At 50.0% G+C, this 24333-nt stretch overlaps 1 protein-coding gene across 3 annotated transcripts in view; it reads left to right on the top strand.

Annotated features, from left to right (window-relative positions):
* The window catches only part of Smad3 (SMAD family member 3), a 112099-nt gene that overhangs the window by 36318 nt on the left and 51448 nt on the right, over positions 1-24333 (top strand). Inside the window, exon 1 of one of the 3 annotated variants that reach the window (XM_057766432.1) lies at positions 20629-20739. The exons of the other annotated variants lie outside the window; for them this stretch is intronic. Within the exon in view, the coding sequence (XP_057622415.1) occupies positions 20654-20739 (86 nt within the window). The 5' untranslated portion in view covers positions 20629-20653. Of the gene's footprint in view, positions 1-20628; positions 20740-24333 lie in introns of those variants that run through there. 3 annotated transcript variants of the gene reach the window in all.

Below are 24333 nucleotides of genomic sequence, written 5' to 3'. Positions count from 1 at the left end.
TGAAAGCTCCTCAGCTCCTTCTTTTCAAGGCTTCCAGACCAATCATATTCTCCCATCCAAGTACTAACCAGGCCGCCCCCTGCTTAGTTATAGCGGATGAACCCGAGATTAGGTGCACTCAGGGTGGTACGGCCAGAGACTGACTTAGTTGCATTCTCACTGGTCATCTGGGAGGTGATTGTATTGCAAGTGAGTGGCACTGACCTTAGGGTCCTCTAGCTCTGCCATGCTAATCAGTGTGTGTGTGTGTGTGTGTGTTGGAGACATGCATTGGAGCTTGTGCCACAAAGAGCCAGGAGAGTAGTGTGAGTCAGAAGGAACCACCGTTTTTTCCCTTTTGAAATGTGTTGTTCACACACTCAGCCACCACACCCTTGCTCAGAAATGTGTGAAAACCACTTACAATATCCAAAGACCGCTCTTTTCAAAGTGAGCCGGCCCAGTCACCCTCTCTAAACCAGTGGGATGTTTGTGGACATTCAGGGCCTTCCTCAGCTGCAGGAATTTGGGTCTGCCTGGTGCTGATTGGTGGCTGTGGATAGATGCGAGTGGAGAGCGAGCCCTGGAGTGTGTTCAACAAGTGTGAGCCTGGGTTTCTCCACGACCTTGGTTGGTCCAGAGCAGGGACAGACGGAAGTGGCCTGGGAGGACCTGGACTCAACCTGTTCCCAGCCTGGTACGTGGGCCCCTAGCATTGTCTAGATCTATCACTCCTTCCAGGACTCATCCTGGTCGTCCGTCCCCCCCACGCCCCGCCCCGGGCATGTTCTGTGCACCTGCAGCCACATTCATCACCCCTCACGTCTCTCAGGCTGCATCCCGGTCCTGTCTGCTCCCTTCTTTACTTTCTTTCGTACCCAGAATGGTTCCATCCCCTTTGCCTTGGTTCCCCCCGGCTCTCTCTGGCCACCTTTCCTTTCTCAGAATGTCTGCTGAGTCACTTCCTGCCTGGGGCACAGAGGTCCGTAAGTATTTTTTGAATGTATTAACTTGGCCCTTCTCCACGAAGGTAGCTTGCTCGTGTGTCATTCATCCGCCCAGTTCTGACGGCTGGCCTCCTCCGTTCAGGAGCCCTGTCTCGGCCTGCTCCGCTCTCCACCCCCTGCCTCCCTCCCACGACTCAGGGAAGTCCAGGTTGCTGTGGCTAGGAAACAGGGCTGGGGATGGGAGAGAGTCTGAGGAAAGAGCAGAGCCTTCTGCAGATGTGAGTTAGGGTTTCAACTGTCTGTACCTGTGACCTGACCTGGGGTTGGTAATGGCTTAGGGTACCCAGAACAAGTGGAACAAGTGGGAGCCTGAGGGTGCTACTGGCCCAGGAATAGGAACTCAGAAGCCCATTCCCTGCTGGGGGCTTCCATCTCAGCAGCTCACCTGGCCCTCTCACCTGGGATGCCGGTGGCCTTTGCACTGTCTGTGCCTGGAGGCCCAGTGTCTGTTCTTCACTCCTGTGTGGTTTTCCTAGGCATCTATTCAACATCACTAGGCTTGAGCCAAGCTGACAGTGAGGGCTTTCGTTACCTGATAATCCCTCTGGGGAGGCTGTGGCACCTTGTCACTTTCAGTAACCAATGTGAGGGGCCGTAGCGTATGTACCCCTTTCTTTGTGTCTAGCTTGTACCTGGGCCTCAGTAAATCCTCAGTGTGGGCTGATCAGTGAGGACTTGTGCTGTGTTTCAGGTGTGAGTAGCTTCACCTTTGCCAAGGTGTTGACATTCAAGCTGTTGGAGGTGACTGTACAGAAGGGAGACAGACCTGGAGGAAGGAAGGGGGGCAGGGCCAAGGCTGAGCTGTGTGTAACAGACCCTGCTTTTCAAAGAGCCTGGCCTGTTGGGTTTGTTGTGGCAATGTTCAAAGGCAGGAAAGTAGATAAGATCCGACTTCAGACTGCTCGCCCCCACCCTCCCCCGCCTCTAACAGCCCACAGTGTCACCCAGGGCGGGCAGACAGGGCAGGCGTGGGTATTGCTGCTAGCGCAGTGCGTGGTACTTCCTTGTTCTGGGAGAGTTTGGTGAATGAATGAGCTCATGATTTCCCATTGTCGTGGGAGTGGGCAGGTGCCAGTGTGCACACTGAGTGACAACACCCTTGGGAAATGCCTCATCAGAGAAGAAGAGACTTCTAGAAAGAAAGGGTCCTGTTGGGTGAGGCGGGGCGTACCTGTAATTCCAGCCCTTGAGGATCCTGAATTCCAAGTCAGAGTAAGACCCTTGTCTCAAACCAGAACAAACTAAAACAAAACCAAATCAAGCATGGTGGTTCATGACTGTAATCCCAGCACCTGGGAGACTGAGGCAGGAGGATTGCTTTGAGTTTATAAAGCTAGCTTGAGATATATAATCTGGAAAACCAACCAATGGGACAAACAAAGGCTTGTCTTTTGATGTGTCTTCAGTGGGTCATACCACCCATCCTGGGTCCCAGTTGAGAAGCATGTGGACCTCTTACCCTTTGTTTCTACAGGGGACACTTCTACATTGCGCAGACACTGTAAGCATCCATGTGCACTGTGGGCAGTGTCCTCCCGTCAGCCAGTTTCCCATTAATCCCGTTCGTCATGGCAGGTGGCGGAGGGCAGATGACTTTGGCGAGGGATTTGGCACAAGTGGCCAGGTTTATACTGGATCACTGTACTCCCGCTATCTCGCTATCTTGTTTCCTCGATGGTCATTGTCACACCAGAAAGTACTTCCTCCACGGGCGTTACCCACCCTCTTCCCTTCTCAGAGACCAGATGAACTTGTAACCCCTATCATGTGACAGAACCTGTTTCTGTCAGAGCTGGGATTTGCTGAGCACTCCTGGGAGGAGCCTTGGGGCCCAGCATTAGACACGAACCCCTACTTTCCAGGGGCAGGAAGGATAGACAGGTGGTCAAATGCGAAACAAACTTTGCAGAACTTCTGGTCTTGCTTCAGGGCGATGCTGCTCTAGGGCTTCAGTGTGGAAACTGAGTTACCTTCCTGATCAGGGGGCGTGATCTGTCAGGGGCCTCTGCCAACTTGGACCTCATCGCCAGGACTGCAAAGGAAGAGCCCCGGCCTGGATTTTTGCCTCCGTTTTGCTGAGTGACATTAAGAAAGACACTCGATTTCTCTGAGTCTCTGCTCCTTAGAAAACCAGAAGGTTGGCCGAGGTGCTCTGCCATTGCTGCCAGCTGCCCCTGTCCTGTGGAGGGGACTTCGGGTGGAGGGGTAATGAGATCATGGCATCCCCCTGCTGGACCACTGCAGAGAGCCTCATAAGACCTGTGGACAGCGAGTCTGGGATGCTGAGAAGTGACTGGTGAAGGGGGTGAGGGAAGCTCTTTGGTAGCCAGTGGAATTGCTGCCTTTATTGCATCCCAGAAGTGTTCTCGTAGGGCTCATTCCTTTCCTTCAGATCTTACCAGAGCTTGCAGTTGCAGACCTAAAGGATTATTTCCTGTCTTTCCTCTACTGGGAACAATCAGTATTTGCAGGCATAGATCATATGTGTAGGATGCTTACCCTGCTGTAACAGGTTCCTTGGGGTCTTTGTCCCCTCCTCCCCATTGATCAGACACTAAGCCTGCCTCTTTCTGGCTTCCTTTCCCCTGGCATCAAAACTTTATCAGTCCCAATCTCAGTCTTTTGCAAGGTGACACTTCATCTCATTACCTAATTCACACTGCGGTGTTAATGGTGCTAATGACATAGTGTTTATTACCCCAGGGGATGCATAATGATGGTATCAGAACAGATCGCTCCCCTAGGCTTTAAAACCCTTCAGGGGTTTCTCCCTTGGATCAAGTCAGCCCTCCCCCCCCCAGAAGCTTGGTTTCCATGGCCCCAGCTAGAGTTCTGTAAGCCTTAGTCACCTCCTCCCCCTTGCCCCGTGCCCAGTGCAGCTCCTGGTGTGTTTACCATGTGGATTTAAGAGGAACAGGTTATGGTGACTCAGATTCTCACCAAGCTCCCTCAGAGTAGCCAGATGGCCTTTGTGCCAGATGCCAGATGCATGACAAAGTGGTGGGAAAGGTAGGCTCTGATGGGCCAGGAGAGGGGTGTGCCATCTGGGTGGAGGGTGCTGGTCTTTTAGACTCTCGAATCCAGAGGCGTGCTGGCCTACCAACGTAGTCACATGGTCTATGTACTCTGTCCTTTTGCTGAAGATGAGATAGGGGACCTCTGGTTTCCCAGGTGCCAGAGGAAGGGGCATGGTGTTCCTTGCACACTTGCTTTCCCTGAAGCCCTTAGGTCATGGCCTCAGTGTCCCTGATGGCGAGCCACCTCTGAGCACTGCTCAGGGCATGTCAGTGACCGGTTCGCGCCACTGTCTGATAACTGTCCTTTCTACATGAGGAAGCCTCTTCTATGCCTTGTCATCCTGCCCCCGCCATGCCCTAATTGTTCTGAGACAGGGTTTCATATGGTTCAGGCTAGCCTTAAACCAAATATATAATCGAGGTTAACTTTGAATTTCTGATCCTCCTGCCTCTACCTCTCAAGCGCTGGGGATACAGGCATGCTCTATTTTGTTCCGTTCATATGCTGTTGGGGGGTCAAACCCAGGGGTTTGCACATGGTAAGCAAACAACTGAGGCACATCCCATCTCTTGGGGAGATCTCTGTAAAGGACTTGTTCAGCCCTTCCCAGCCCAGACCCTATCCCTTGGCTTCCGGTCCTGTGTGCTGTATCTGTATCTGTGTCAACTGTCACTTGACCTGACCCTTGGTGGCCCTGATGAGTGACTTTCCACCCAGACTCAATTTCAGGTTTTCTGTAAGTCTGGGGGGTGAATGATGTCAAGGACCTTGTGAGAGAGGTCTGTAAAAACTGATGAAGCTCAAGATAGCCACTGTGTCCAAAGGGGCCAAGAACGCTTCTCTGTGGATGCTGAACCCTGCTCCCCCAATACCCCTTCCAGCCTGTTCTCACCCCTGCTTTGTGGTGAGCAGACTGGAATACCACTCAGCCAGCTGCCTCCAAAATGCCCTCCTTGGTTCCAGCAGGGGACCGGATGTCCTCCACTCTGCTGTCACCACTGAGCATCCTGCCTCTGTGTCCCCTCCGTCCACCAGCACGCCTGGATCTTGGCATGTACCACAGTGTATTAAAATAATGTGTGTGGTCTTTTTTCTTAGTCCCAGACAGGAAGTCCTTCACGGGCTGGACGTGGTAGACTGACCTCTGTGTGGGAGGCTGGCCCAGGTCAGCCATTCCTGTCTCTCATCTAGATCCCGGGGAGGTCCCTGCCCTCTGCAAGCTCTGTTTCTCATGAGGCTCTTGTTCTAAAATCCAGTGTTTGAGCTCTTGTGTCCTGCTTTGTGGTCAGTGACTTCATAGGGTGACAAAGATAGTCAGGCTTCAGTTAGAGAGAGAAAACTGAAATTATGGAGATGCAAGTGACCCTGAGGCTGAGAAAAACCCATGCTAAGGGGAAAAGAACTTAATATAAGAAATACCACATAGGATCAAGAACCCATTGCCATTGTTCTTCAGTTCTCAGTAGTCCTCATTGTCCATTATGTTCAGCGAGACCGGTTTTGTCCCATGCTTTTTCAGTCCCCGGCCAGCTGGCCTTGGTGAGTTCCCGATAGATCATCCCCATTGCCTCAGTGTGTGGGTGCACCCCTCGCCGTCCTGAGTTCCTTGCTCGTGCTCACTCTCCTTCTGTAATGGCTTTGTGGGAGCCCAGGTAGTTTGGATGCTCACCTTAATAGACCTGGATGGAGGTGGGTGGTCCTTGGACCTCCCACGGGGCAGAGAAACCTGCTTACTCTTTGGGCTGGGGAGGAAGGAAGACTTGATTGGGGGAGGGGGAGGGAATGGGAGGTGGTGGCGGGGAAGAGGCAGAAATCTTTAATAATTAAATTAATTAATTAATAAAAAAAATCACGGTTCGGATCCGAGTCACGGCACCAAAAAAAAAAAAAAAAATCAGCAAGAAAAAAAAAAGATTACCAAAAAAAAAAAAAAAAAAAAAGAAATACCACATAGACCAAGGCACTGCCTTTTGTAACGTGTGTGCTTGCCAGAAAGGTCTAGTGGTCCCTAGTGTCTGTCTCCCTAGCACTGGGTTTAAAGGCTCTAATTGCCACACCTGGCTTTTTATGTAGTTGCTGGGGATTGAACTCAGGGCCTCATGATTGTGTGGCAGGCACCTTACCAGCAGAGCCATCTCTCCAGCCCCACACAGCACTTTGGAAACTGACTTCTCAGATCTCTGGGTTGGCTGGTCCTATCCTCAGCATGGGGACTGATTTCTTGTTCACCTTCAGGCATCTGCTCAAGAATAATAGCTGGGTGATTGTTTGTTGAAGGAAAGGCGGGTGCACGTCATTTGGGAGACTTGACTGCTTGGCTGTTAGAACTTTCCTGAGCCTTTTTTACGGGTAAGACACGATTTCCATTGTGAATTCTTTGCACATGGGGACTGATTTTCCTGTTGGAGGCTTGCCTGGAGGAGAAAAAAAACTGTTTTGTGGTAGCCGTTTTGAAAAATGGAGTCATTTTATTCCAATGGAAGCTGGGTGACCTAGGGCAAGTGCCTGGGACCCCTGACCCTTATCTGTAAGTGGGTGGAGGCAGGGTCAGCCCCAAGGACTTCTGGCAGCCTTGGGCTCTTGAGTACATGAAGTCTCCTCATCTCTTTCCTGGGAGTCTGACCTCTAGTCAGAGTTGGGGGGGGCAGGTACACAGAGCCGGATCCTCTGTAGTGAGTAGAATGCCTTTGCATGGGTGAGGAACGCTGATGTGGGGTTCAGAAATGAAGCTGGGAGCTATGGGATAATTAAAACATGTACACAAAGAAGGACAGGGAAGAGGAGGAAAGAAAAAAACCATGCTTCATGGACAGGATGAGTAAAAGTCAATGGACTGAGAAAACCCAGCTCTGAACTTCGCATGACCCTGCGTGCTGCCTGCCGTTGCGACATCAAATGCCCCTTGAGTACTCTCAGCCGCTCAGTGATGTCAGCAGGCCGTTGCCCCACAGGAAGCAGGGCTGCCATCAGCGTGGCTCAACACGGCCAGCTCTTCCTCCACACATGAAACCACAGCTCTGGCAGGGCAGTCAGAGGGGGACCCATCTCAGCTTCTTGGAAAACAAGCTCTCGCTCATCTGTTCATCCCTTAGTGGTGTTCATGCTCGCAAGAGCAGCCCTAAAAGAACTGTTCCCTTACGGGGTTCCCTGTCGTCTGGAGCCAACAGGCTCCTTCAGGGGTGTTGGTACCGTAGGCTTATGGTTTTCTGAGTCTAGGACTTGCTATACAGCTCAGGCTGGCCTCAAACTCATGACCCTTATGTCCGTCACAGGCGTGGACTTGAGTTCAGATATGTCGAATCCATCCATGTACAGCCAGATGCAATGTTCACATATAATCACAGTGAAATTAGAGGCAGAGCCAGACAGAACAGTCCCTGTAAACTCACAGGCCAGGTAGCCTGGCATAGGCAGCACCAAACAACAAAAGACCGTCTCAAACAAGGCAGAAAGGTAAGGACCTGCACTCAGGGTGCCCTCTGACCTCTGGGCGATTACCTTGGCACACATGTGCCTGCATTCAAATGAACATGTACACACATGCACACAAGGTTTTAAAAAATGACAGCTTTACTGACATACCCCACCTCCCAGAAAACGTTCTCAGAGCTAATGAGTCTGTACAACCACCAGCGTGGATGATTCTAGAGTATTTTATCACTACGGAAAGAACGCTTGCCCCCGAAGTCGCCCCCACCCCTGTCCTTGGCTCTGGCAACTTCATCTTCTTTCTGTGGCTTTGCCATTTCTGGATGGTGTATATAGATGGACTTCAGTAATATGTGCTCTTTCCGGCAGGCTTTTTTGTTGTAGCATGCTGCAGCAGGCCTCACCAGCCCTCCGACCTTTTATATGCCTAAATAGTACTCCGGGCATAGAGCACCTTTGATTTGTCCGTTCTGCAGATGACAAGCAGTGTGAGTTGGTTTTCCTCTTTTGGCTTTAATGAATAAGGCTGTAATGATCATGTGTCTAGCTTTTTTTTTTCTTTTTTAATGTGTTCTCATTTCTCCTCAGAAGATACCAAGTAGTGGACTGACGGGATCTTTTGTTACTCGGCATTTACATTTTTTTGTGCCATCAGGATTGTGTGAGAGTTTCAGTCTGTCCAGACTCGCTGACACTTGCTGTTGTCTCTTATTTTAGCCAGCCTAGTGTGTGTGTGAGGTTGAATCCTATAGGTGTTCCTATCTGCATTTCCCTGATGGCTGAAGGTGCTGGACAATTCTCACTGCTGCCCGCTTTAAATGGGTCTGTCTGTTGATGCTCCGGAGCTCTGTGTGTTCGGAATCCTGTGTCTATCCATCATTTCTCTTCATTTTGTGGATTTTCTCTTTCACTTCCCCGGTAAGCTTTGACACACAGAGATTTGGATAAAATGAAGATAAAATTGTTTTCACATTTCCAGCCATGCTCTTGGGAGCACAAGTTGCCAAGATTCGTTCCCTAGAGGTTTCTGACTCAGCTCTTACATCTTAGCCTTGTCTCTGTGTAATGTGCCATGCCAGAATTCGGCTTCTTTCCGAAAAGTGTCTGTTTAGTTGCTCAGGTGCTTGAGGAAGATGATTCTTTGCCCACTCAATTATCTTGGCCCCTGGGTTGAGAGTCAGTTGACAGCAAATGCTGGAGTTGATTTCTGGATACTCAGGTACCTCAGTGATCCACAGCCTCCACCAGTCTCAATCGTTGTAGCTTCATAGTACTGACCGACTTTAAAATATATGTGTATGCATGTATATGTATGTTTTACACACACACACACACCTCCTGTGTGGTGTATGTTTGTATGTATGATGTATGTATGTATGTATCTATCATCTATCTATCTATCATCTATCTATCTACTTTTTATCTCTCTATATGTAACTTTTTTTTACTTTGGTGTATTATGTGTGCATAGCATTTTATTTTATTGTTTTGCCGTGTGGCGTGTCTGTGTTTATGTGTGTACATATCTGAGAACACACACATGGAGGTTAGAGCAAGACGTTGAGTCTCTCTCTCTTTCCCTCTCTTTAAACTGGGATCTCACTGTTTCTGCTCAGTGGCTGGCCAGCCAATGAACTCCTGGAATCCACCTGTCTCTGCCAGTGCTGGGGTTCCAGGTGGGCCCATGGCCATGCCTAGCTTTTGGTTTTCTGGGGGTACTGGGGATTCAAATTCAGGTCTTCATAATTGAGCAACAAGGGCTCTCCCAAATCCCTAAATATGTTTTCTTAACCTACCTGTTCCAAATACACAAAAATTGCCAAAACTCTTAAAAAATATAGTATATGTGTGTTTATATAAATATATGTACACACACATATACACATACATAGTGTAGTCAAGGGAAGGAGAGGAGAACTAGGGAGAAAAGGTGACACCTGAGAAGTTAGCACTCAGTGCTACAGTAATATTTCGTGGGATTATTGGAGATGGTCCTTACATTTGGCTTTGAGCTTCCTAGTAGCCAAAGGTAAAATGGAAATGTGACTTGTGGTTAGTTATACTTGTTCAGAATTTTAGAAAAGGTTTCCCTCTAGGGAGGAATCAGATGATTCAAGAGTTCTCCTGTAGATCTAGACTCAGACCTTCTTAAACACCAATTGCTATGTTTTTCTTAGCTCTACCCCTCTAGATTGACAGCTCTGGGACCCTATCTTATTTCCCGCATGTGCCCCATATTGCTTAGGACAGGGCACAGAACAACCTAAGCACTTAGCGTAGGGAGGTGGCTTGAGGCAGTGCTTTGCCACAGGTGAGGACTTGAGCCAGGTTCCCAGAACAGCATCCAGCCGAGACTGGACACACATCTGTCATCCTAGCATTTCTGCAGTGACAGTGAAGGCAGACTCAAGCATCCCTCGATGCTCGTAGAGCAGCTGTATGAGCAGTGGCCAACAGCATAAGACCCTGTCTCAAAGAAGGTGGAAGGTGAGCGCCACACTCGAGGCTGTCCCCTGACCTGTACACATGCACAGTGGTATGTATATGCCCTCACTCACACCAACATGCATAAGCGCACATATACAAGCACACAAATACGCGAACCCAGGTACACACATATACACAAATGCTAAAAAGTATCTCATACAAACACAGACACAGACACATATAATAAAAAAAGTATCTTCACTAAATTCTACAGTTTAGACAGATACTTCTCTGTTTCCATCTTCAGGTTGAGGCTGAGACCAGTTGGGACCAGTTGGAGGTACAAGTGGCAACCTTGCCTTTCCCTGCACTCTAGTGACTTCTTGCCTTGAGCAGTGGGCACACTGCCAGCTGGGTGTGTGCGCCTTTGTCCTGGGACAGTGGTGACTTGCTCTGCCCGTCTGTCCCCCCACTCTGCACTGGAGAGTCCATAGTGTGGCTCTCTGCCATGCTTTGCTCTTTTCCTACCTTATGGAAAAAGCCAGCGTGTGTGAGGGAGGTCCTGGCCCAAGCTGGCCAACTTCTCATGGATTTGGGGCTACTGCCACCTCTGGTTGTGCTTGGCACGGGCTTGGCACTTGGCTGAGCGGCCACCCAGACAGGCCTCCGGGGGGCAGGGAACAAGCGGCCTTTAACTCACTACATCTGTCATCGTGGGTGGCCCAGTCCCCAGTAAACAGGGCTTCGCTGTTTCTCAGTAGCATCTTCTTTTCATCCTTAGGAGATAGGATGATAGATCTTTAGCTGTGCTTGGGGGCGTATCATTATTTCACCATTGTCAATTGAGGAAATGGATAGAATGTGGGTCTGTCACAGGGCTAGTGACATAGAAAAGTATGACCTCAGCTAAGAATCTAACTTTGAGTCTTTTGGTTGGAATCCATGGACTCCTTGGCTGGCCTCTTTTTTTTTTTTTTTTTTTTTTTTTTACAACAATAACAAAAAAAAACAAACAAGAAATCCTAGTCTGTCATGTACCCCAGGCTAGCCAGGAACTTCAAATATAGCTGAGGATGACCTTGAACTCCTGATCCTCCTGCCTTTACCTCCCAAGTGCTAGGATGGTAGGCAGCACACCATTGCCCCTGCCCTGGCTTGTGTTACTGGGACAGATCCCAGGGCTTTGTGCCAACTAACTGAGCTGTGTCCTGTGAGGAGGCAGAATTCATCCTTGCTGGGGACTTAAGATGGGTAGGTAGAGTCTCTTCCATGTTTGAGGCTGTTGACCAAAGCTGCCCCCATGTGGGGCCTGACACGTTCTGCTGGCAGAGTCTCATAATAACTCCACAGCCGGTGACTGCCCGCTCACACCCATTTCCGTGGAGCCTGGCCATAGCCCTGTGTAAAAGGCAGAGCAGGGAGTCTGTTGTCAGGGGCCATGCAGGTAGCTGTCCTGGGCCTGTGCTCTTGTCTCGGTCCTTCACTGAGAGAGAGCATGGGTGTGAGGTAACAACGGCAAGTCTGGGCTTCCTGGAACCCTGATGAATGCCCGTAGGACACCTTAGCTCGGTGTCACTCAGAGGACGCGACTGTAGGAAAGTCACCCATTCTCCCACGCAAGTCACATCTCGCCCACAGGTTTCTCTGTGTCTCTCCAGCACTGTGTGGTGTTCTCAGAACAGAGGTCCGAGAGGAAAGTCACATGGTACACACAGCCTTGCTCCTTACAGAAATGTGCTGAGCAAGCGAGCTGTCTGGCCTCTGTGCCCTCAGAGCACTGGGCAGACCTCTGAGTTTTCTTCTGGTTGACACACAGTCTAGCAAGGAATGAGTGTCCCTGTCCCCTGAGGGACACTTCTGTCATCATCTCGAAGGATGTCCCCCAGCCCAGGGAGGGACATGTGACCTTGAAACCACAGTTCCCTGGGGGATGGTGACATCTGGCTAGCTTCGGTGCTAGAGTGATGGGTGGCAGCCATCAGGTTCGCTGTTCACTCACAGGCCTTGCTGTTTATTGACCGCTGAGTGGTGCTGGGGGCTGCTTACAGCGGTGAGCGAGGAGGAGGGTCTCTGGGAGTGGCATGGCAGACTGCAGGAACGGAGTGGCAGCAAGACAGGGAGCCTGGTGGAGGGAGAGACACTGGGTTGGAGCCATAGCACGGGACGAGGAGTCACCAGAAAATAGGACTTCAGGATCTTGAGCATCCTTCTCTCTTGTTTTCTGTTCCATTTAGTCTGGTGGGTCTTTCTGTTTCATTTTTTTTTTTTATCTTTTGAGACAGGCTCTCATGTAGTCCGTGCTGATCTGAAACTCACTATGTAGCCAAGGATAGCCTTTGACCTCCTGACCCTGCTGAGTGCTGGGATTAGAGGAGTGCATCATTGCATTCTGTTTTCTGTGCTGCTGGTGACCAACCCAAGGCTTTGTGCACACTGAGCAAGCTCTCTGCCGATCGAGTTATACCCCAGAAGGCCTTTTCTGAGTCTCTCTTGGGTCCCAGAGCATCCTCAGGTACTGGGGCCTGAGCATGGCAGGGATCCACAGGGCCTGAGAGTAGCCTCCAGGTCAACCCGGGCCCAGCAGGAGTGAAGTCACGCAAGCACAGCATGGCTGTGTGACTCTGTGCCACAGCGGGGCACAGGCATCACGGAGGGTGTTGCCTTAGAGTGCAAGTTCACAACTGGCCTTGCAAGGCACTTCAAAGTGTTCCACTTCTATAAGGGTTATAGGTTAGCCATGCGGCCTCAGTCACAGGGCTTGGGCTTTTCTGTCCACTCTGGCTACAGTAGGCCGAACAGTGAGCCCCATTGTTCTAGTTTGTTTTCTGTTGCCACCCATGAAACACTGACTAAGTCAGCCTGGGGCGAAGGGTTTATTACACCTACAGATTGCAGGGAAGGGAAGTCAAGGTGGGAACTGAAGCGGAAACCGCAGAGGAACACTTGGTACTGGCTTGTTCTCCTGGCTTGTTCAGTTACCTTTCTTAGACAGCTGAGGACCATCTGCCTAGGGACTGCACTGCCCATAGTGGGCCTGGTCTTCCTACATTAGTTAGCAGTTAAGGGAATGCCTATAGAAGTGACCCTAGGTCAGTGTGATGGAAGAGATTCCTCAGTTGAGAGTCCCTCTTCCAGGGATACCTAGGTTGGGATAAAGTTAACAAAAATGGCCCAACGCATGCATCTTGTAGAGTGTCAGGGGCATTGCCATGGGCATGTCTGTGATGTGACATATGGGTGCCGGGCTAGTGGAATGGTCACGGGTCTTCAGGACATCATTCATAGCAAGTAAATTTTGACAGTGAGTGCTGTGGCGAACTCAGAATAAAGCACCCACTACTGGGGAGTATCTGCAGATCTGTCTGGTCCCAGTAGGCACTGCAGGAGATGGGGGAGCATTCTCGGGAGCGGTAGGAATTCTCGGCCCCAGGAAATGATTACCTTTGGTGTTAGGCAGGCAGGACATGGAGTTGTGTTTAGGAAGCTGGGACCAGGTAGCTTCTCGGCCACCAGGAAGCCAGCCAGCTTGCTCTGTAATGGTTGTCAAACCTTGTGACAGGACACATGGCTTGTCGCCTATGTCAGGGTTGTTTATCTTGATAAAGCTTGTGAGCTGCCTGGAAATCCCCAGGCTCACTTCCTCCAGGAAGCCATTCTGGACTACACCCAGTTCTGTCTGCTTGGGCTTTCCACCTCCCGGCACTCAGACGGGCATCCGTCTCTGTGCATCTCTGCCCACTCTGAGAACTGGAGCTATGAATGGGCTGGTTGGTGGGTTCCGGGGGAAAATAATAGTCTCTTTGGAGGGCAGAGTGTTTATAGAGAATCACAAGTCGAAAGGCCCAACTGCAGACAGATCTGGATCTTTTGACTTCAAGCCAGATATTCTTCCAAGATGATAGACCCCAAGTTATCCTAACGTAAGACTGGGAAGGTCGGAAAGAGCTGGATGTGAGAACCAGCAGGATCCTAGCTCACAAAAGTTCAACTCATTCATTAAAAAATATTTTTACTTATGTATATATGTGTACCTATGTGTCTGTATATGTACCATGTCCATTCAGTACCTGCAGAGGCCAGAAGAGGGCATCGTATCCCTTGGAGCTAGAGTTCCAGGTGGCTATGAGTCATCCAGTATGGGTGCTGGGAACCAAGTCTGTTCTTTGCAAGAGCAGCAAGTGCTCTTAATTGCTGAGCCATCTCGTAAGCCCATCTCCTTCATTAAAACAAAAACAAACAACAACAAGCCCCCCACCTTTTTAAAAAATTCCGTTTATCTCTGTGCGAATGTGTGCAGGTGTTTGTGTAGAAGTCAGAGGTCAGCCTGAAGAGGAATAGGTTTTTCCTGCCCTTCTCCCACGCGGGTCCTGGGGATGGAACTCGGGCTTGATAGAAAGCACTTTTACCCACTGAACCACTTTGCTGGTCCAGCAATAACACACCCCAAAGCAGCACCCCAAGCCTCACACTGTGCCGTTCTCTCTGCATAGCCTCCAGGTCACTGATGGACTTTGAGCAGGTGGACCAGGGAGAGAGACTGAGGTTCTATGCCCACATCCCGCCTCCTACTAGGAAGCTCTCTCCAAGCCCTGGGGGATAACTTTCTCTATGGAAATCTGGTATCAGCATCCATAGATCTGGCAATGTGCTGGATGCTGTTTTAGTGATACTTTTGTCTGGGATGATACTGCCCAGCACACACAAAGTCCTGGGTCCAGCTCCTAGGGCCACAAAAATTGGGCATGGTGGCACACATCAGTAATGCCAGAACTCAGGAGGTAGAGGCAGGAAGATCAGAAATTCATGTCTTCCTTGGCTACATATGTACCCAAGTTTGAGGACAGCCCGGGACTCATGGAACCTTGTCTGAAAGAGCATTGTATGCAGGTGGGGGTTCATTTATGCTTGGGGTTCCCAAGGAAGTGTCTGGAACTCATTCTTTAGAATGCTTAGGTTGGGTTAGCCGGGGGCCAGGCTACCTGCCTAGAGGGAGTAGGAGATCCCATATACTAGTAGGCGTGGTCATGGCAGTGGGATGGAGCTCCTATAGAGACAATCTCACCATTAGTACACCTTACCACAGCCAGATAAAGGCTCTAAGGTGCCTTTTGGTGACAAATGGCCATTCTGGGTTTGATGTTTGTCAACAAAACAATGTCCTATTGATGGATATTGATGGATACATATATAAAACTGGGCTCAACAGACTCAGGTCTGTTCCCATGTTATTCTCAATTAAAATTTGGGTGGAAAAAAGGAATCAACCATGGTCACAAAAACACCTAATAGAGCTCTGGTCAGAAAGATTGCATTTTCCTAGGCATCTGTCACCTGGTGTGGGTTGGCATACAGCTGTGAAACAGCTGGTTGTCAGGTGTGGGACCAGACAGACAGCATGTAAGAGGTCACAAGTTCCAGCATAGATAGGTCTGTACAATAATGCTCCATCTCAAAACAAAACCAATAAGAGAGAGGTTTTTGTTCTCAGCATTGTATCTGTGGGTACCAGCACCCCACTCCCTGGGCTAATAGTGCTGCTGTCGTGAGCCGGCCTTTGAGGCTCAACCCTGTTGCCACTGTCCCAGTACCTCAGGAGCTCCTTCCAGGTGAGGTATGGCCTGCCTCTAATTCACCAGGGTGTTTTCTGAGGTTAAAAAGGTGGGGGGCATCTGGCATTGGGTGGATATACATGGAGTTCCTGGGGAGGTCAGAAGTGAGGTAAGAGGTAACAGGCTGATAATCATAGGAGACCCAGCATGGTAAGACTTCAAGATAACACAGAGGCCACTAGGTGACAATAAGGGCAGCTGTCCTTACCCACTGAGCCATTCTGCCATCCCAATGCTGAGTTTTTACTTTTATTTTTATAGATATGATGGTACAAGCCTTTTCCCCAGGCACTTAGGAAGCAGAGGCAGGTGGATCTCTGTGAGTTTGAGGCCAGCCTGATGTACATAGTGAGTTCCAGGACAGCTAGGGCTACACAGTGGGGCCCTGTCTCAAAAAAAATTAAAAAGGCAAAACAAAAAATTGGTACTCTCAGTCAGGAGCCCTTGTGGGAAAGGCACTTTAGGGACCTGAAACTCTTTAATGTGTTGGAGGAGTTTGGAGATGGGGAAGAGTTTCTGGTGGTGCAAGCCCCTGCCTTGTCATGCAGTCTCTTAACACACATTTTGTTTCTGTTTTTGAGCCCCTTTTCCTTTTTGGAAACGAAAGGCGTGGCCTCTGTGACACACAGCCATTAAGACTGAATGGGAGGCCTGGGAGAGGACCTGATTAGGATGGTAACTGTCATTGGACAGAGTCTCCTAGGAGATGCCCTGAGGATCTGGGAGTCAGCTAGCCCAGCCTAGGGGATAAGAGGGCTCTACTCTGGGGAATGGAATTGCCTGGCATCTGAGGAGAGGTCGGATTCATCCTTTTCATGTCCCTTGAATCTCTGGAAAGCAGGCCTGAAAAGAGGGGTGGGTCCCTGCAGCTGCTGACACAGCGCTTTCTTTAGAACGGTGCATCTTGGGATTGCAACAAGACCAAGGATCCCCAGATTCATGCCCTTCATCTGTGCCCTGCATCTCAGTGTCTGTAGCTTGGTGGATGCCAAGCTCCTGCATCTTGGTGCGTAGATGCAGTGACCTACTTCCTGCAGCCGCCTCTCCACCCTGCCTGGGGGGCTGGGGTGGGAGGGGAGCTCTCTGGCTGCTAGGACTCTGAGTCACGGCCCGGCGTGGAGCCCAGTGGGGATTTCCACGCGGCTTCAGTACTGTCTTCTCCTGTTTCCTGTCAGCCTGTGATGCAGGCTGGCTGCCAGCAAGGGCCCTAGGGCACTTCCGGCCCCAGTCACCAGCCTGCCTCTGAACTCTGAAGACTCTTTAGTTGCCTGCTCCCTCTGAGTGTGTCTTCTGCCCCTGTCCTGACATAGATGGGCAGGCAGCTCCTGGAAGTCATGGGAGGGTATGTTGAGGAGGAGAGCTGGGGCACGAGACAGCTATGCTCAGTCAGGGGCAGCTATACTCGAGTTCTTTTACTTGATGATGAAAACATTCCTGAAGGAAGCAGGACAGGACGGCAGGCCTTGTCCACTCAGGTCCCAAGGATTCCAGTAGGGTGGCTACTTTCAGATTGGGGTCTCTCTCATAATCTGAGGAAGGGAACAGAGCTTTGGGAGCTGTGCAGCTCACAGTCCAGACCCTGCTCTATGAAGAGGAGGTCACAAGACTGCCAGTGGTGACTTTGGCCTTCTAGACCTCTTTTTTTCATTTCTGGAATGACACACCCTGTGAGTTGGTTTGGAGGACTAAATCCTCTGTGTTTCAGAGATCAGCCCAATTCCTGGCATTTGTAAGCGCTTGTTGCAGGATATCTGTGTGACCATGGTCACAGTGTTGTTGTCACCTCTCCCTCATCTAGCAGTCATTTTGTGGCACCACCTCCAATGCATAGTGCTGTACCCCAAAGTGGGGTGGTTAGGTTGAGCTTTCCCTGGAGAGCCCTAAAGAATGGGGCCGGGCATGTTTCTGCTGTAATTCTTGGACTTCCTGGGTAGCAGACTCTTAGAGGGTCCCACCGCTCATGAAACGGTGTGATAGGAGTAGCATCCGTGGTGTCCAACAAGCCTGGAAAAATGAGGAAAGAGTGCACCTCGTTTTCCAGCTTGTAGGTACACTGTAGGTGCAGCTGAAATGGCGGCTAGGCTCTTGTCTGCTTTGTTTAGAGGTTGTGTCCTGTGACAGAAGCCAGGGTCAGTGGCTGTCCAGGGTGCCTTGGGGACTCAAGGCTTGCAGTGAAAATGCTCCCTTCATCCTGGGCTCAAGGAACAGGACTGATAATCTCTGGGGGGCAGGATAAACTAATCTATTATCCCCGGCAGGGGGATTGCTCCCCTGGTAAGATGCTTCCTGCACAGGGGTGAGGACCTGAGTTCAGTCTCCAGAGTGAGGTCTGGTAAAGGCTCTTATCTGCTGCTAAGAACATTAATGAAGCTGCCACAAAGGAAGGTGCCGTCAGCAGCTCTCGGGGTCTTCCCAAAGCGCCTGTGTGTCCGTATCAGCCTCTAGAGTCTCTAGTCTAGTGGTTCTTAACCATGGACTCAACCACTTTGGGGGTCAAACGACCCTTTCACAGGGGTTGCATATCAGATATTTATACTGTGATTCATAACAGTAGCAAAATTGTAGTTATAAGGTAGCAACGAAAATAATTTTATGTTTGGGGGTCATCACAACATGAGGAACTATTTAAAGAGTCACAGCATTAGGAAGGTTGAGAATGATTGCTCTACTCCATAATGGGAATACGGAAGCGGGGTGTAGCAGTGGACACTTGTAATCTCAGTAATCTCAGTGCTGGGGGGCAGAGTCGGGTGGATTCCTGGGCTCCCACTAGCCAGTCTAGTCTATTAAGCAAGCTCCAGGCCACTAAAAAAAATCCTGTCCTGTTTTATTTTGTAAGGATTATTTTTAAATTATATGTATGGGTGTTTTGCCTACATATTTGTAAGTCTACCACCTGTGTGCATGGCTGGTGCCCACAAAGCCAGCAGGGGCATCGGATCCCTTGGAACTGGAGTTGTAGACAGTAGTGAGTCATCAAGTGGCTACTGAGAATTGAACCTGGGTCCTCTGGAAAAGCACCCATTGCTCATAATTACTGAGCCATCCCTCCAGCCCCAGAAACCCTGTTTAAAAAAACAAGGTGGTTGGCTCCTGAGGAACAACACTTGAAGTTGGCCTCTGGCCTCCGTACTCACGTACACATGTGTGCTAATATACACCCATGCACAAACAGGAACATACACGCCATGTGCATATGTGTGCACATATACATGCTCACATATATAGGCAGAAACAGAGAGAGGGAGGGAGGGAGGGAGGGAGGGAGGGAGGGAGGGAGGGAGGGAGGGAGGGAGGGAGAGAGAATCTAAGAAACCTAAAAAAAAAATGAACTTACTGAGAAAAAATTAGACGGGTATATTCTAGAAATATTTTCACAGTGAATTCAGAAAAGAAAGGGCCTAGTTGTCGCTGGGACAGTGAGATAACCTTTCTCTCTACCCAATCATACTCTCGGAGTAGGCTAGGCTGCTCAGCCGGCAAGCCCCATGGAGCCTCAGAGCCTTGTCTGCGAATGCTGGAGTAGAAAGTGCTGTGTACAGTTCTGGTTTCCATGTGGCCTTGAAAACCTCACTGCTCAGTGCCCCCAAGTGAGGGCATTTAACGAGCCTGGGAAGAGTCAGTCAAGGACAGCCAGGGAGGCTGGTGGCCAGATGACCCTGACTTGGACAAATGTAGGAACCTGGGCCTGGTCTTTAAGATTCAGAAACTTCATTTTGGAAGACTCGGAATCAGGGTGATTGGCGCTCACTGACTAGGAAGGAATTGAGGAGTCAGACCATGAGGTAGTCACTGAGAAGCGCTACATCATGATGTTTGGTCAACAGCAGGCTGTATGTGTGACAGCTGCCCCCAAAGATTATAATGGAGCTGAAGGAATTCCTAGCACTGAGCAGTGATATCATGGCTGTCATAGCATACAATCTTGCACTCACATATCAGGTGATGTGGGCATGAAGAAAACCCTACTCTCCAGTAGGATAAAAGCAGAGTAGTCTAATCCTACACAGCACACAAAACTTGAGAATGGTAGTCCGTGGCTATTACCCATTTTCATATTTGTTATATTTTTTATTTTGGTAGAGAGTGCTCCCTAATGATCTGGAGCCTCATTGTGTGAGTTTTGGAAACAGGGGTGCTGGCTTCCACTGACCGTCAAGTAGCGGGAGCACAAATGAAGCCACAAGCTTTTTCACTGAGGTAGACAGAGAGCAACCATTGCCTACAAATGACTCTACACTCTGCTGACAGAGTCAAAAACCCCGTGTTTATACATCTCTCGGCTATACCATTTTCTCCTGGGTATGATGTAATCTCTGATTAGTTTGCTCACTGTAGCCCGAGAAGCTGGAGACCATAGCGTTTGTGTGCCTAGCTCCCACGTCACTCCTAGCCTGTCAGTATAGCAGAGAATGCAGGCAGCCTAGATGTGAGACTAACTCAGCCTAGGTCACCTAGCCAAGCCTTTTCCAGAGCGTGTGTCACCATGACTGTGTCACCACAATGGGCTCTTGTGGGCACCCACCAGGGAAGCCAGAGGGCACAGAGGCGGAGTGAAGGGAGGCAGAGTCATCAGAAGTAAACTTGGTGAGCAGCTGTGGGCGGATAACTGGTCACACCTCTGCACAGTACGGACCCAGGCCCTGTGCTAGACCCCCCTCCCCAACTCCCCACTGTGTGTATCATTAGCCCTCAGCCTGGAAGCTCCTATGCCATCTACATACTTTGACTGAGGCTTGTTGCTGTTAGTGCGAATGCAGGGGTCTTCTGGGAGCTGGCATTTCTGGTCTCTACCGAGATCTACAATGTCTTCTCATGGGGACAAGCCTAAAGGGCCCTTGTTTTCCTAACTCTGGTGCTAGTAAATGCGTGTGCCCTGGCCTTTATTGTCACTGGTCACACCAGGCACTAGCCTGGGACCTGGGCTTCAGGCTTGCTCTTCCAGCCCATTGTAGGTGAAGGCCATCAGCACAGGGGAGCGTGACCCACCGCTTTCTCAGCCTCCTCGGGCCTTTCACTTTTATAGTTCTGCAGACATCTGTGATGGCTGGCTTCCAGAGTGCGTGGTATTTATTTTTGATTGGAAATATGAAAAGCATTTTTTTTAAAGACAACTGACTCCTCTGAGTCATGCCCAGGGGAGCAAATGGCCTGAAACATGAGCCTGGTGCTCACCGAAGAAGGATGACAGAGAGGCTGCTGCAGAGCCCACTGAGCTGGCTTAGGTCACCGCTCGGCTCAAGTGCGCTGACCAGAAGAGCAACATGTGGGTAAGAGCTGCGGCCGTGGGGTGATTGATTCCAGCCGCTCACTTAAGCGGGAGCCCTACATTCTGGGTTCCCACAGGATGGGACCATGGCATGGGAACCCACACACAGGCCGAATTAAGCAACTTGCTTGAGTAAGAGTTATCTGTCTTGGCAGGGCCAGTGTGCGGGGGCGGTCGTCTCTGAGAAACAACCTTTGATGGACAGCCTGAGTCCCTGGGCTGCTGTTTGGGTTTCATCTTTCCCATCCTAGCTCTGCTCTCGATGGTGATCTGGTGTCAGAATTTACGTGACTCACTTTTTTAGTGAGCACAGGTCACCTTCATGGCCTTCTGGGGGCTTAGTTCCATCTTGTCAGGTGGGTTAGGCCAGGTGTTCTGACAGAGACTGAGGCGCGGACTGTGATTCTTGCCTCCTGTTGCTCCTTGAGTCGGGTGGGGTACAACCGAGGCATTGGGCCAGACCCCAGACTTGCAGGGCTCTGGAACCTTCTGCCTCCAGGCAGCTGCAGCAGGGATTTGATTTTATTTGTTTCTCCTTAGACTTCAGGTAGAGTCTGGGAATATACATCTTAAATATAAATGGTAGTGATTGTTAGGGCTCATATTCAAGTAGACCAGAGACTAATGCCCCACCCCTGGAGCTGAACCCTCCAGGCAGTCAATCTGTGGCAGCCATGAAATTGCTGTAATTTGCCATTCTGTGTTGAACGAATGGCCACTCCCTAAGGATGGCTCTTCCCTGTCTTATCCATGGCTGTCATTGAGAACTTTGGACAATATCTGGCACACAGTAGGCCCGCGGGAACTGTTCGTTGGTGTATTGGTGTCTCCCTCAGTTTGTGAAGAGTGTGATAAGCCCCAGTGGTGGCGTGGTTTTTCCATGGCCTAGAGGCCATGTACCTCCCATGCTGCTCCCTGGGGAAGAGATGAACACAGTCCTCATGGGCGGCCCCAATTGCCATCATGGCCTGGTGCCTGTGTGTGAGCAACAGGGTCACTACAGTGGGCGTTCTCTCACTGCTGTCCAGTGGGATCCATTTAGCTTTCAGACAAAGCAGGAGACTGGACTCTGTGCCATGGGCTAAACACTGGCTGCCTTGGGCCTCAAATCAAGACCAGATGCCAGTGTGAACCCAGGCGGCCAAGCTGAGGATGCTCTCAGAGCCAAGTTCACAGTGGACGAGCAAATATTTACCCTGTCTGAGGTTGAATGGGAACTGTCTACTGGCGTTTTGTTTTTCTGCCTCCTCCCTCTCTGTCGGCCGGCTGGACACCTCCTTTAAAAAAAGCATGTCTTTAATCCTCAGTCCTGGCCCTCCCCAGGCAGGTCCTCTCCTTGAGGCAGGTGACTGGCCACCTGTTCCTGTTCTTCTCGGAGCTGCGACCTGCAGAGGGCAGCAGGCTGCTCAGTCTCAGCCTCCCCCTGCCATTGACAGTAACTTCTATGCAGGGTTCTCATTGTCCTGTGTATGATATCCTTGGTCTTAGTCTCGGAAGCCGCGTCCTTTGTGCCTGCCTTGGGAGTTGATTGGATCGTGGCTCATTGGCTGGTTTTGTATCTACTCACACCTCACAGGTTTTCTCTCTTTGGGTTCTGGCCAGTATGCTGGCCAGGAAGTTCAAAGGCAATAAAATAAAATCGCCTTCCCCATCGTTTTGGAACTGTGACAAGTTCTGGACTAGCCAAGGCCCAGCTGGACGTGGATACGGTTCTCCATGGACTCTGTTTTACGGTCTTTATTCCTGACCTGCTGGGAAATCTTTTGGTGGGGGTGGGTGGGTGTTGGCTTTCTCTGGGTAGGAGTTTTACTAGGATGTGTGTAGTTAGAGAGTGGTACACCGGCTGCCCGCTTTGTTAAATGGGCTGTGCAGAAGAGCATGCGGGTAAGACTCAGAAATAAGAGCATGCAGGTAAGACTCAGAAAGAAGAACCGAGTCTGGATCCCAATCTTCTGCTCCTGATCTATTCTATAGCACTGGCCAAGTCATTAACCTGAGTCTTCTCTCTCTCTCTCTCTCTCTCTCTCTCTCTCTCTCTCTCTCTCTCTCTCTCTCTCTCTCTCTCTCTCTGTATATATGTGTATTATGCATGTGTGTGTATGTGTGTGTGTATCTTGCATGTGTATATAGGTGTGTACATACGGGAACTCGTGGAGGGTTGAGATGAACGTCAGACATCTTCCATTCTCACTCTCCACCATATTGTTTAAGACAGGGTTTCTTACTGAACCTACAGCACATTAATTCAGCTACACTGATATAATTCAGCTAGGCTGACAAGCAGCTGATCTCCAGGGACTCACCCATGTCTGCCCCAGTGCAGCCCCTGGTCCTGATGTGGGAGCTGGGGACATTCAAACTCAGGCCCTCACACTGTGTGACAGGTCCTTTACTGACTGGGTCATCTCTCTAGCCCCTTGGTTTCTTTCTTTTTCAGATTTTATGTATATGAGTACTTTACCTGTAGATATGTATCCGAACCATGTCTGTGCCTGGTGCCTGCCGAGGTCAGAAAAAGGCATGTGATCCCTTGGAACTGGAGTTCTGGATGGTTGTGAGCCACCATGTGGGTGCTGGGAACCAAACCTGGGTCCTCTGCAAGAACAACAGTGCTCCAGTCTTCCCACCCCGCTCTTGTTCCTCATCTGTAGTCTCCAAGGGGTAGGGTTTCCTTGTAGGGGGTTTGGGAAGATTAGCAAGGCTGGTGTGCGTAAAGCCCTTGAGCGTTCTTCCAGGTGTGTAACAACTGCTCATCATTTCTAAAGTGTTTGGATTTTCTTGTAAGGTTCCTCTGAGTGCCATGATGTGTGCTCGGGCCAGAGGGAAAGTGAGATAGGAACCAGCCAGAGTCCTCGCTCAAGAAGTCATTGCAGTTCATCTGGGGAAAGAATTACCCAACATAGCAATTATCCTTGTTATTTTTTTTTAAGTATTCTGGACCAGGGTTGTCTGTCTGTCTGTCTGTCTGTCTGTCTGTCTGTCTATCTATCTATCTATCTATCTATCTATCTATCTATCTATCATGAGTTGTAGAATCATTTTAAGTATTTTGGCCTCAGCCAAAGAAGCTGAGGCTCAGTAGCCACATGTGACTGGTGGTGGGGTGGGGTTGAGTCACTGTACTCTGCAGTCGTCATCCATAGCATCTATGGGGTCAGCTAGTGTCCTCTGCTATTTGGAGGGTAGCGATTAAGTTCCCAGAGGCTGTGACTTGTTTGAGTTACACAGCCGGTAAGGAACATGGTGGGATTTGGAACTTCTCATTTTCTCCAGGAAGGAAGAAAGGAAACTTACTTTTGCCGAGTGTCTCCTGTGTCCTAGGGGTGGAGGTCGGTAACTCCAGGATTCCCTTTAACCTTTGCAGTCACCCAAGGCCACATAAGAGCTGGGACCTGGACCAGGACCTCCTGACTCCAAAGCCAGATCTGTTTACCTGTCCTCCATCCCCTACACAGAGGAGAATTTGCACGCAGTTCCCCAGGCTAGGGACTAAGAGGTGGAAAACCTGTGGCATCAGTGGGATTGTTTCCAAAGGTCCAAGCCTGAGTTGGCTGGCTGGGTCAGTGGGCAGGTCAAAGCATTCCATTTGATCAAG

This window comes from Chionomys nivalis, chromosome 4, assembly GCF_950005125.1.
Source record: "Chionomys nivalis chromosome 4, mChiNiv1.1, whole genome shotgun sequence".
NCBI classification, from domain to species: Eukaryota; Metazoa; Chordata; class Mammalia; order Rodentia; family Cricetidae; genus Chionomys; species Chionomys nivalis.
The sequence above is the reverse complement of the archived record's forward strand: the minus strand, read 5'-3'. Positions and strand labels throughout refer to the sequence as shown.